Source organism: Danio aesculapii, chromosome 15 (assembly GCF_903798145.1).
Source record: "Danio aesculapii chromosome 15, fDanAes4.1, whole genome shotgun sequence".
NCBI classification, from domain to species: domain Eukaryota; kingdom Metazoa; phylum Chordata; class Actinopteri; order Cypriniformes; family Danionidae; genus Danio; species Danio aesculapii.
This window is the reverse complement of record NC_079449.1, coordinates 4,167,125-4,181,548: the sequence shown is the minus strand read 5'-3', so window position 1 is coordinate 4,181,548 and position 14,424 is coordinate 4,167,125. Positions and strand designations below refer to the sequence as shown.

The 14,424-nt window shown below is 37.3% G+C and overlaps 1 protein-coding gene across 1 annotated transcript in view; it reads right to left on the bottom strand.

The window, feature by feature from the left end:
- gria4a (glutamate receptor, ionotropic, AMPA 4a) overlaps positions 1-14,148 on the bottom strand; it is a 154,950-nt gene extending 140,802 nt beyond the window's left edge. Inside the window, exons 1-2 of the mRNA XM_056474044.1 lie at positions 13,879-14,148; positions 9,043-9,201 (exon numbers count right to left, since the gene is read on the bottom strand). Coding sequence (XP_056330019.1) covers positions 9,043-9,201; positions 13,879-13,951 — 232 coding nt within the window. The 5' untranslated portion in view covers positions 13,952-14,148. The remainder of the gene's footprint in view (positions 1-9,042; positions 9,202-13,878) is intronic.
- Positions 14,149-14,424: the final 276 nt, after the last annotated feature.

Sequence of the window (14,424 nt, the reverse complement as noted above, 5' to 3'; positions counted from 1 at the left end):
GACCTCAGACTGGGGCGACGGTTCATCTTCCAGCAGGACAATGACCCAAAGCACCCCGCCAAAATATCAGTGGAGTGGGTTCACAATCTGAAAATGTCTGTACACCGTCGCTTCTCATCCAAATGCCAAAGGTGCATCAACAAAGTATTTAGCAAAGGCTGTGAATACTGATGTACATGTGATTCTTCAGCTTTTTTATTTTTAATACATTTGCAACAATTTCAAAAACTCTTTTCACATTGTCATTATGGGGGATTGTGTGTAGAATGTTGAGGAAATAAATTAATTTAATCCGTTTGAAACAATACTGTAACATAAACAAATGTGGAAAAAGTGAAGTGCTATCAATACTTTCTGGATGCATTATATGGGACCCTGGAACACACAATCAGTCATGTCCTGCATGGCTGTACTTGTGGGAAAACTAAAAATATATTGTATGACTCAAAATGATTGCCAAAAATCATTAGAATATCAAGTTTATGTATCATCTTCCATAAATATATTTAGCAAATGCCCTTCCATAAATATATTAAAACTTAATTTGTTATCAGAAATAAAAATTGCATCCTCTATGAAAGAAAAGGTAATATTGTTCCTGCCATGGAGTAAAAAAAAAATATACTGAAATTTGATTTAAAAAATATATTTGTTTCCTTCAGAATCCCAAGAGAACAAATCTGAACTGTTGTGATGTATAATCTCCAAATTGCGAGAGGAAAAAAATCCTAAAATTAAAAGTAAAAATAAAAACCAACAGTAGCTATTTTTTAAATCCGTGCCACACCCACATCTGAACAACCAATCAGCATGAATGCATAAAATCAAGTACCCGCCTACATTAATTTAATAATCCATTAAACTTCATCACAATATGCAGGAAACATCTACTGCTGCTTCATTGCCACCATAAGTCACTAGCTATGTTTCCATCCAATAATGGGAATTAACTTTATGTGCAAAACTGGATTATCGCAGAAAAGATGTGCGAATAAAGCAGACGTTTCCATCCAACGAGTCAAACCGAACAAAAATCGTGACTTCCTGATTATCTGGTGCCAAATATCAACAGTAAAAATGGAATTTGCTGCGATAAGAGAATCTGCATGAATTTTTTCTTCATTTAATAAATGACTTGCTCCCCAGAAGACAATCCTGACACGCAATGAACTTGCGGTGGTGTTTGAAGGCGTGAGACCCGGAGCTAGGGCTGGGCGATATGGCAAAAAAAAAAATCTAGGTTTTTTATAAAGTTTGACCGATTCAAGATTTCGATTTGCATTTCGATTATTATTATTATTTTTTAATTGTGTAACTAGTCAACTTAAAACATTACAACAACATGACTGAAGTAACATTCTCTTTTTAAGCAACTTGAAAAACCATCTGGTTAAGGAACATTGTATTTTTAATGGCCATGCCATACATAAATTGCACAACAAGGTGTAAATAAATGCCAAACAAATTCACGAGTTGAATATCATTGCAGATTTTTTTTAAAAATATATGTGTAAATATTGCAGTTGCAGGAATACAGAGGTATTTTTTGCAAGTTTTGCTGAGCCTAGGAGGCTTTCAGCTCGGCTTTGACTTTGTCTTCTTCTGATTGAATGACTTGTAATGCTGCTGCCATTTTCTTAAAAAGATACAATGGAAGTAAAGGACTGAACATGGAAACTGTAAAGCCTAATTTAATTTAATTTAACTGTAAAGCCCAATGCGTGAAGTTGTGGACGTATAGCAGGAGCAAATACAAGCACCAGATGTGTAAACATATATATATATATATAAACAAACATATATACGTATATATGTTTATATGTATTTATATGTACATATATATCCTTACATATATAATATATTTGTTCTATTTTTTTTTCCCCCCTTTTAAATACCAATCATTTGATGCGCTTTGCACCCCTCTCTATATTATGCTATATTATACACTTAAATGCTTGTATTTGTTGTGTTTGCACCAGCTCTGCGATGCATGCCCACAACTTCATGCTTTGGGTTAAATTAGGCTGTCCAGTCTCTGTGTTCAGTCTGTCACTACCATGATTAAAACCCAGACAGGCAGTGAGGCAGCGTAAAACAGAGAGTGAACCAAAGCGCATTGGTGCTATTACAATGTATCTAATATTTTTATTTAAAAAATTGCGATACTCGATTTAATATAAAATTAAATCGTCTTAAAACGTAAATTCGAGTTAATCGTAAAAATCGAAAAAATCGCCCAGCCCTACCCAGAGCACAGGAGGTCATTAATACTATAATAACACTAATAGTGAAATGGTTAGGGTGTTTTAGAATGACCAAAACAACATTTCAGATGTTTTACAATGAGCTCAGCCTGCTGGTTTGTCCATTCACACACATTTTCATCATCACATGATCTCTTAAAACAAAATCACATGACCTTTTTTTTTAATGCGCAACTGGAAAGTGTTTCCATCGTGGTTTATGCGCATCTTTTCTTATCGAGTAAAAAGTTTGTCCTACTCGGTAATGCACATACATTTTTTTATGAGCATTTTCAAACTTTATGTGCATCTTGGCGTTTCCATCAACCGTTTTTTTTGCGCATGTCCAAAATGCACATAAAAATAATATGTAAATGGAAACATAGCTAGTGACATTGTTGTCAATTAAAATACAAATATTCAATGAAAAGGAGAAATTAAACGCTCTAAAAAGTAATCCCTAAAATGAACTGGAAATTAAAATGAAAATAGATCACATAATATCTCACACACACACACACACACACACACACAAAACGAAATTAAAAACTACATGAATGAAATGAAAACTGCTAAACTACTGAGTTGACTCCACTTAAAACCCTAAAGCAGCTTGCTGCACAGCTTTTTTTATTTGAGTTGACTCAATTTTTAACCCAAGAACTGCACTTGTCTCAATTTAAATTGAGTCAACTACAAAAACTGCACCAAGTTTCCTTACAATTTCAACTTGAGTCAACTTTTTTTTTACAGCGTAATATCTAATAATAAGTCCATTAAGAACCTGAAATGAGATGCTGCTAGTAATACAGAAAGCATCATGTGTGCTTAATCTTTCTCTCATGCTTCTTTACAGCTACTCCTCAGACTAATTACTTAATGAAAATAAGCAACCGGTGTCAGATCTGTTTATCAGATGCTTACAAAAGCCAGTAGTCAAGAGATATCACGCTATAATCCCCAAAGCCATTTCAAAGCTGACACCATCATCATATAGGAAGGATGAGCTTCCAAAGCGAGACATCAATGCTTTTATTAAAAGCTCGGTTTCCTATTAGAAGCTTTTCCCAGTGATGTCCTCATATATGCATTAATCAATACGTCACTAAAACCAGTCAATGATACTGGTATGTGCTGTAGAATTAGACTGCTGCGTGCAGGAATCTAATGCACAAATCTGTGTTGATGAAAGTGGATTATGTAAATTGGAAACGGTTGAGTGCTGAGCTTTTTTACAGTACACACATTAGGTATGCAAATAGACTGTACACTTGCAATGGTCAAGCATTTGTAATGTATCTGAATATTTCAACACTTTTTTTTCAATCGCAGACAATTAAAAAAAGGAATCAGCCAACAATCATCCTACCAAAGCCTGAGATGGACAGATGCTAACCAAACAGCTGATGTTGAGGTGAACGCATGCACAAAACACATTGAATTACGGCCGCACATTTACAATATATTGTTTTTCTGCTAAATGAATACAATTTGGGATTGTCTTTTATATAATTGTATTATTAATAATAAATTATTATTATTTATTGTAATTGTATTATATATTTGAATGGGATAACTTTCTAAGGGATGCGTCTACATAAAATATAATATATGAATAGACATGCGTGACTGTTACACTCACATCTCATGTGTTTTGCAGCACCTCGCACAATAATTTTAATATTTACACACAGCGCCACTCATCAATGTCAGTTCCATAGCAATGGATCAATCAATTGAATTGGGGGTTGGGGCAAGGTTCTGTTTACAGTAGGAAGTTGGCATGACAACATGACAACTCATGGCTCAAAATTACCCTTTTTTCCTGGTAGCACCGGTGCTCCTAAATTCTAAAATTTAGGCGCACCAGATAAAATTTAGTCGCACCCACCAAAAATTATGAGCCACTTTACTACACATTTTATATTAACAGATTCTATTATATATTAACACTCTAATCACATCTAACAAATAAACAAAAATCTGCCTACGCTCACCGGCCCTGCACGCACTGCTTGACATGAATGAGATGAACTGAATTAACAATAATAACTGTGCTGTTCTCACGGGTGCTGTCTGATATGGCACAGATGAACTTATTATTTGCATACGTCATCTTAATAGCAATAACAGTCTTTTCAGGAGCTGCAATATTACTTTCATCTTGGTGAATGCATGCTCTTTAGCGATGGTGAATGCGGTGTCAGTCGCACAAATCGTGACGATTAAATGAAGGATTAAATAACGTTAGAAAATCTCTTGCTTAAAATGTGTAGATTCAGTGGCAAACACGCATACCTGAAAACTTCGTCCCACCGGTTTTACAGTGAATGCTTTAGTCATTTACATAGCGGACTTTAACCACTGGAAGTCTTTTATCCACTCTTCGAAAAGTGTAAATGCTGGATTGACATTCATTACGTGATCACTAATCAGATGTGCCATTATTTGTAACTTTAGGTGGTTTCTAAAGCTAAATCTGTCAGTGTTGTTTTCATTCTCTCGTATCTAGACCTTTACATTTGAGGCTGTAGCTCCCTGTCATCGAAACTGAGCGATTGACAGCTGATATTAACCAATCCATTCGTGTTCTGTTCTAGCACAGTGGGCCAATAAGAAGAGCTTGAAGGCGGGGCGGGCATTGTGGGCTTAGTTTACTGCAGCAAGCTGACATGTCAACTGTTTTAAACCATTCCTGAGCTCTACGTTTGGTGCATTTAGGTGCAAAGAGGCTTTGAATGCCTCCTAAATCTGCGCATGTGGTAAATAAAAATTGGTTGTACTACATCAATTTAATGCACTCGCACAAATGCTCCTAAATATATTTTGAGGCCGCATAGATCAAATTTCTGGCGAATATGTGACCAAAATGATTGCAATTTTGAGCCCTGCAACTGTTTTATCGGACAGCAACATGGTGGAGAAGGCACTTATTAAAAAGCCATTCCTGATCACTGCCAATGTCTCTTTAAAGTGGAAATGAAGCAGTCAGTCAAGCTTACATTATTTTGTAAATTGTTTCAACTTTAATGAAAATATATATAACAAACTTGATTACTGTAACCATTTTAAAGAAAAGGGCATGTTTTACTATAGGGCGCCGCCATTTTGGAATACCCCTATTTCTGACGTCATGTGGTTGGTTCCGTTCCCTCCGCTAAACAGATACTGTGAAAATAATGGATTGAATATGGGGACCGCAAAGCCAAATTTAAACCAATGCGTCACTTTGGTCCAGCACTGCCTGACGAGGGGCTTTACATTCAGACTAATGCAACGATTAAAACACGACTTCACACTTTGCTAAGTCACGTCTTCGTGGATTATGTCAAGACATATTCCCTTTTCAAGTCCATCAACTCGATCTCTCAACATGTATGACAGACCTGAAAACCTGCCATGTGAAAAACGGCATCATCCTTAGTTTGGTTTTAACATGAAAATAGGTGAGGGCTGTAGTGAAAGTGAAAGTACTTTGTTACGTCAGAACCGGATCTTGTTAAAACCCAGACAGGCAGCATAATAGAGAGAGTGGACCAAAGCACACACAACTTCACGCATTGTGTTAAATTAGGTTGTCCAGTCTCTGTGGTCAGTCCTTTACTTCCACTGTTCAGCTGAGGGAACGGAACCAGCCCCATGACATCAGACACAGCGGTATTAGAAGATGGCGGCGCCTTCGCTCTAAAAGCTATAGTAAAACATGCCATTTTCTTTAAAATGGTTACTTTAATCGAGTTTGTTATATATATTTTCATTAAAGTGGAAACCAATTTACAAAATAATGTAAACTTGTCTGACTGCTTCACTTCCACTTTAAGGTAGGGGTCTCAAACTGCCAGCCCACGGCCAATTTAACCTCCCCTCCTTCCTCCGGCCGGCAACTGATGTCAATAATATAACACCAATTGGCCCACCAAAACATAGATTTGTGAATCAATATCATTGAATATCATTGAAATATATGTCCATAAGTGCTCTATTTTGTAATTTTGTAAATATTCAATGGTCATTTGAAATTTATCAGTTTTATACCACCTGTATTTTATTCTCAATGGCTTACACGTGGTGCTAGTGGTGCAACAAATATGATCATTGTGCAAATATTTGATTCAAATTGTCTCATTTAAATTGTGTCTGATGCTTTGCCATAAACATAATAACCACAGATATATTTCAACAGCTGCATGATGCAAAAAACCTGCTGGTTTGCCTGATCACTGGTGACATGTAATCCTTGAATTATAAATGTCATGTCTGTTGTCCTAAGATCAATTACATCAGGTTTTCACTTTTTTTCTTGTGCTTGAATGTTCAAACGGCCCTCCTATGAATTGTTAGTCACTGCAATGGCCCCATGCCAATTTGAGATTGAGACCCCGAACTTAAGGCAAGTCATTTCACTTCATACAGATTTCGAAACCTTAGAACATTTGTTTAAATAAGTAGCTGGTTTGTTTAAAAGTAGAGGCTTTAAGCTTTATGTAGATATATATTTATCGTGTCTGTGAGGTACTCACTGAGATTGCTGAGCCCAGGAGGTCTATAAAACAACGAAGCTGCAGAAACTGTCAGCAAAACACACTTCTGGACCAAGCCCCTCCCCCAGAGAATTGTCAATCTATAGCGATCAATAATTGACTCCTTTGCTAGAAGGCAGGGCTTTTAACCCCCTAGAGTGACCACATTTTCGCCATTAAAGCTACACAAGCGGCAAGTCTTGTGTTTTCTAAACACATTTGAGTCTCGCATTTTTAATACAGTAAATTTTACATTAAAGTGATTGTTTACCCAAAATCATTTTCACTCATATAAAGAACAGAACAGAAATGTAAATATTTTAGATTTAACAGTGTAAATCGCTGTGTACCCTTGCTGTCTATGGGTGACCCTTGCTGTCTATGGGAAAATCAAATTTCCCATGATTAAATCCAAAATAAATTAATTTGTCTTCGAAGGCCTTACGAGTTTGGAATTTTCATTTTTAAAGTTCACTTATTTAACAAACGTACACCATATGTTTAACACCTTTTTACTGTAGAAATTAAAGTAAATGTTTGCTGAATTTTAAGGTTTGTTGTAAATTTTTTAGTACATACTTATCAACAAAATGTGTTCTTACTGCTGATTTGGGTTAATTACTTGCTTCAGAAGTTGCACTATTTATTTCACCCCAAAAAATATAATAATTTGTGCTTTTTACACATTAACAGAGTAAAGTTACATTATGGTAATTTAATCTGTCTAATAAGTCCCCTAAAGCTGCAGTTAGGGTTGCTTGATTATGGGAAAAATCATAATCACGATTGTTTTGGTCATAATTGTAATCACGATTATTCAAAACGATTATCAGTTGAAGTCAGTTGAATATATTTTTTAATATATATATAAATATTATGTTTAACAGAGGAATTTTTTACAGTATTTCCTATGATATTTTTTCTTCTGGAGAAAGGCTTGTTTTATTTCAGCTAGAATAAAAGCAGTTTTTAATATTTCGAGACCTATTTTAAGGTCAATATTATTAGCCCCTTTAAGCAATATATATTTTTGATTGTCTGCAGAAGAAACTACTGTTATACAATGACTTGCCTAATTACCCTAATTAAGCCTTTGAATGTCACTTTAAGCTGAATACTAGTATCTTAAAAAATATCTAGTAAAATATAATGTACTTTACATCATAGCAAAGATAAAAGAAATCAGTTATTATAAATGATTTATTAAATCTGTTATGTTTAAAACTGGGTTGAAAATAAATCTTTGCATTGAACAGAAGTTGGGAGGAAAATATAAAGGGCCGCTAATAATTCACGAGGGCTAATAATTCTGATTTTAACTGTATATATGCAGTTATTTTCCTCCCTGTAAATAAGGAAAGGGAAATAAATACAATAGAATAAAATATGAAACAAACTGTGCTTTAAGCATCTTCAATGTAAGAAAAAAAAACTTCAGCTACAAAAGTCCTTCAGTCAAGAGCAGTGAGGGATTTTCTCCATTTGTTGTTTGATTCATAATAAAAACAGGCGGCAGAAGGAAAATTGTGCGCTGTCACTTTAAGAACAGTTCAGCTCTGATATGGTTTCTCTTTCACATGTCTTTTGATTCCCAACTTGTTTGTTTATTACACAAATGAGGGTTAATATGAATATTTACTAACACCACGCTCTGATACAAATGTGCATGTATTTGACCATTAAAGCGCTCTCATTAGGATGGCGTTAGATGTGTGTGCTCCGCTCGTCTCCGAGGCTAAGCGCGCACACACACAGAAGCATGCGGTCTCATTCGCGCTTTCAAACATGATTGATTCGAATGTTCATCAATGAATGCTGCGCATCCCGTGCTGCAAACGTTACATTACAGTACATGCTTTTAGTAATGTTCACGTGGAACTAAGCTTTGCAGAGCAACAAATGTGCACAACTGGAAAGGGGGCGGTATATGATGCAATAACCGTTTATCTCGATTAATGCTTTTTCATAATCGTTAGAAGCCAAAATCGAAATCGGATTTTCGATTAATTGCACAGCCCTAGCTGCAGTGTGTCATTTCTGCACGAATCACAGCACAGAATCATACAGATTGACTGTTCTCAAACAGGTTTCCCAGATTCTCCCAACATCTCAAACAGACCAAACCCAAAAGCTGACATTTCAGGCCACATAAACAGTATCACAGAGCCTGTATTTCACTCTACTGGAAGTCACATGTGAGAGTGAACACTCAAAACAAAAAATGCATCAAAAGACTCTCTATCCACTTTGAAACAGAACTTTTGACATCTTTCACTCACAGGCATTGGTGACAGCAAAGCTGTTTGCTGTCTCGATGTTGTCGACATGTGGAACCAGGTTGAATGGGGCTTCTGTGGCATTCGGACTCGTATTATGAAGAAATATGGCCAAGCGGAAAGCTGTATATTCTTGATCTGTGTTTCTTATAAACAATCCACCTAGGGAAAAGAGGAAAAGGTATGAGTAGCTGGAAATAAAAGAGAAATAGGGCCTAGTGTATGGTAATACTGTAGAATATTTCCACCTAAAGAGGAATAAATGAAATTTAAAACTCTTAAATGTGTTTGTAATCCATTATAAACATTAAACTGAAGTTCTGTTACTTAAACTAAGTAGTTAAAACTAAAAATATGTTTGTTAATTGATATGCAGCTCAAATTAAACAAGTTAAAAAACAGAGAAAATCTTAATTATATATTTTTAAATAAAATATTATATAATATAGTAATAATAAAATGTTATATTATTAATATATTCTTTTATATTTTATTTATTACTTTTATTCTGTTTTGTTATTATTACCAATAGTTATTTTATATCAATGCAAAATATATTATAAATTTGTCTTTTTTCATAACTTTTTTTTAAAGAGCCCATATTATGGGTTTTTGAAAATGCTCTTCCATATAGTGTGTCACACAGCTCTAAGTGAAGTGAAATGTCCAGCTAAGGCTTAAATCTGTAAGTGTACAGTGTTTAAAACTGTTGATTCATCTATAAAAGAGTCGACTCATAGAGCTTCAAACGAGTCGTCTTGATAACGAGTCATTAGGTGTTTCGTGATTTGAAACCTGCGGCCACGCCCACTAACAGAAAAAAAGTCTCACACACACACACACACAGAGACACACACAGACACCGGTCGAATGAAGTCACGCTGTGCAGATGGATATTATTGACAGTCTAATTAAAGATGAAACCTCAGCAATATGGCCAAGCCTTGAGCAGATCGAGTGCTTCTGGAAACTACATGCTTAAAAAGAAGACTTCATCAGTTTGTTAAAGGAAGGATCAGTAAAGACTGTCTGAACATGGATCAGTGCATCATGAATCAGTTTCTTCCCCCATTTCACAAGTGTAAGTAAGTGCGATTAAAACTCTATCTTGCAAATTGTGTATTTAGTTGTGTTTTGTTGCTTGTAACCGCGTGTGCTGTATCAGGTTATCTCTTTTTTCCTCATATCGCGTGTAAAGCCACGTTGAAAACGCGACGCCTGCCGCTTTGTTTACGGATTGTCAGCTGTTCCTACACACATGCAACGGTCAAGTTTCAAAATAGTTCAGCTCAAGTTCGAGGTGAGGTGTCTAAATTGCACCCAGCAAGCTGAACTGGCGCTCTAGGCGTTGTGTTCTCTGGCGAGGAATGTAATGTGTTTGCGCCGCCCTCAACGCGATAGTGAAAACGAAAGGAACCCGTTAGTAAAGTGAGAACCGGGTCGCGGTTGAAATTGAAGAAGGGGGGGGGGGTTATTATTCGTGGATATCCTTCGGAGGATGCAGCCTCTGAAATGAGACACGGCTAATATTATGCTATAAATATTTATTCAATTGGCTACAGAACAAACCATTGTTATACAATGACTGAAGCTAAGCAGGGCTGCGCCCGGTCAGTACATGGATAGGAGACCACATGGGAAAGCTAGGTTGCTGCCGGAAGTGTTGTTAGTAAGGCCAACAGAGAGCACTCAACCTGCGATTTGTGTGGGCTCGAATGCCCCAGTAAATTGATGGGGACTCTATACTGATCAGTGAGCGCCGTCTTTTGGATGAGACGTTAAACCGAGGTCCTGACTCCAGGGGCACCTACCAGGAGTGGCCGCGGCCACCCTTGTGTAAACTCTGGCCACCCCTGTGGCCACCCTAATATGATTTTGCTGTTGACATTATTAATTTAAATGTACTTACAATATTTCAATAAATAAATAGCAGCCACTAAATTATTGTGGATTGATTGGTGCCACTGGCGTAGCTGATTCTGTATATAGTATTGCCTTTTGTTTATTTGTTTGTTTTATTAATTAATTCATTATTCTTCATTAATTTTAGACATGGCATATCCGTATGCTATACAATAAACGTATGTAAAAATAACTGAAAAGTTATTTATATGTATGAAAAGTGTTTTAAACTAAATATTGTTTTTTTTTATTTTATTGAATTAGAATTTATTGATTTTCCTTAGGAATAAATTGCAGTATTTCAAGAGTATTTAATTAAATTAATTAAAACCACATTATTTCATTTACCAGAAACGGAAGTATAACATCACACTGAATTCATAATTTTTTTGTGTGCCACCCCAAGATTTGGTGCGGCCTCTTCTGGCCACCCCTAAGAAAATTTTCTGGGGGCGCCACTGCCTGACTCTCTGTGGTTATTAAAAATCCTAGGATGTCCTTCGAAAAAAAAGAGCAGAGGTTTAACCCCAGCATCCTGGCCAAATTTACCCTCTCCTCTGGTTGTTGCTAGATCAGATGCGGTTGCGGCCAGAAGTTAACAAGAATTATTTATATTATTTATTAAATTTCCCATTTATTGTATTTTATGAGGGCGACGCAGTGGCGCAGTAGGTAGTGCTGTCGCCTCACAGCAAGACGGTCGCTGGTTCAAGCCTCGGCTAGGTCAGTTGACGTTTCTGTGTGGAGTTTGCATGTTCTCCCTGCGTTCGCATGGGTTTCCTGTGGGTGCTCCGGTTTCCCTCACAAGTCCAAAGACATGTGGTACAGGTGAATTGGGTGGGCTAAATAGTCCGTAGTGTATGTGTGTGAATGCAAGAGTGTATGGATGTTTCCCAGAGATGGGTTGCAGCTGGAAGGGAATCTGCTGTGTAAAACATGCGCTGGATAAGTTGGCGGTTCATTCCGCTGTGGCGACCCCGGATTAATAAAGGGACTAAGCCGAAAAGAAAATGAATGAATCAATGTATTTTATTAACGTCTGCCCCCAACCCTAAACCCAACGTCACTAACTTAAAACAATAGTGGTACCCAGTATTATTTATGTTATCTATTAAATAACCCAATAAATTGTATTTTTTAAGGCCCACCCCCAACCCTAAACCCAACCATCACAGTAATGTGAAAGCTTGAATTATTATTATACAGTGTCATGAAAAAATGCTGCCATATTGATGTGCATATCGCACTTCCGGCCGGCCGCGCATCCAATTTAGACTTAACCATCTCCTCTCTCGGCTGATGTTGTGTGCGGTCTGGCGCAATATGGCTGCTATTAGGTGGATGCTGCACACTGGTGGTAGATGAGGAGATTCCCCCAAAAAAATGTGTAAAGCGCTTTGAGTGTCCAGAAAAGCGCTATATAAATGTAAGGAATTATTACTATTATTTTTACTTGCCTAATTACCCTAGCTTGCCTAATTAACCTAGTTAAGCCTTTAAATGTCACTTTAAGCTGAATACTAGCATCTTGAAAAATACCTAGTCAAATATTATTTACTGTCATCATGGCAAAGATAAAATAAATCAGTTATTAGAAATGAGTTATTACAAATATTATGTTTAGAAATGTGTTGAACTTGGGGAAAAATCTAAAAGAATTATATATTTGCCAAACTGAGCAGTATGAACATTCTTCTAAACATCTGATTTTGTGCTCCGCAGATCAAACGCAGTCCTCTGGAACTGCAGGAGGGTGAGTTAACCGCTCTATTCAGAGTGAACTGTCCCTTTAATCATGAAGATTATCTGTGTGGAAGATCACATTTGTTGTTGGTGTCACCAGAGCATGAGCGTCTGCACTTGGCAGGGCCGGTGTCACGTTCTGTTTCATCATCACATCCTCTCTCTAATTATTCTCTCTTCTTTTCTGATGGACGTTTTGGCTGAAGTGCAGTTTCGGGATCCCATAACGTGCTTTTATTTGCCATGAACAAAACAAGCTTTGTGCATTTGCATTGCAGCGCTATGTAAATGTCATTAGGCATTGCTTGCATCAGTGTGTATCCGGCTCTGCGAGTGTGTGTGTGTCTGTATTTAGCGTATTAACTTTATCAGCAGTGCTGTCAAAGGCGCACAAGTCAGCGGCCGCATCTCATTATGGCGTGAGACTCTCCATCTCAATGAGCAATGCAGTGACTGAACACACACACACACACACACAAGACACATCCTGCAAAAAGAGAGGGAACTGAGTGTTTGTTCATGAAGAAAGAGAGAGAGAGGGTGGGTGGGCGGGCATGCATAATGGTTTGATGATATTAATCAAACATTGAGCAGAGATCTGGGAACTTTGATAGGACTCAGAAGGCAAGAGGTCATCGCATAATGAGAAAGACGAGATAAAATGCTGCAGTGATGCCTTGAACTGGTGAGGAAAGGTACAAAAGCGCACTCAACATGCACTTTCACCATGATGACCACACACACACCAATACAACTCAACTATGAGATCCTAATAACTTGTCATACTGCAATTATTGAATTTTTTAGTATAAAATCAGCATATTTATTCACTTTTTTAGGGAAAACTGAAGACATGTTTATTAATTACCCCAATTTTAAAAACATTCATCAACCAATTTCAGATTTTTACTTCACTCCAAAGTCTTTTTTTGATGTATTTTGTAGTTTTTCGATTGTAAACAACAGCAAAACGCATTTTTGCTCTATTTAGGGTCCATTAAGAGCAAAACCCAAATTCAACATACATACATTTCACCATACAATGTTAGTATGATTGTAAACATCCTACGTTTGTGTTGGCTACTTCTTAGTGTGTGTTATTTATTAGCATTCGCCATGTACAGTAGATCTGTTGCACTGCAATATTCCTGCCAGGATTAATGAAGTAGCATCGTGTTAGAAGTGTAAACTCACCGATTTGGACACTGCTGGGAAAAGCCCCTTCGCCGAGTCCCCACAGCAGCGGAATCAACACCAGGATCCGCATTCTGTCCGAGTCAGAACCCGTCCGGACTCATGGATGGGATGGATGGAGACGAGAGAGTGTGACGGGAAGCAAATGAAAAGAAATAAATGGATAATCTCGCACCAAAGGGATTTTCAGCAATCCATCCTAGAGGCAATCCGTGTGTTCCCCGCAGTATCCACTGGAGAGAGAAGAAGAAGAAGAATCTGTCCGGATGAACGAACGCGCGGGAGAGAAAGAGAGAGAGAGAGAGAGAGAGAGATGGAGAGGGAGAGAAATGCGCGCGCTCACTCTGCGCTCTTTGCCTCTGAGGTCTTCGCTTTTTTAGCTGTGTTTGCTAAGGGAAGTACTGCTGTTACTGCTCCTCGTGTGATTCGATACTAGATTCAAACAAACCGTAGCGATTCCCGCTTAACTTCAGCGTGTGTAACTGATCCTGGAACGTTTTTGTTACGGACGCGAATGATTCCGTACTGCACCTGACTTTACTAACT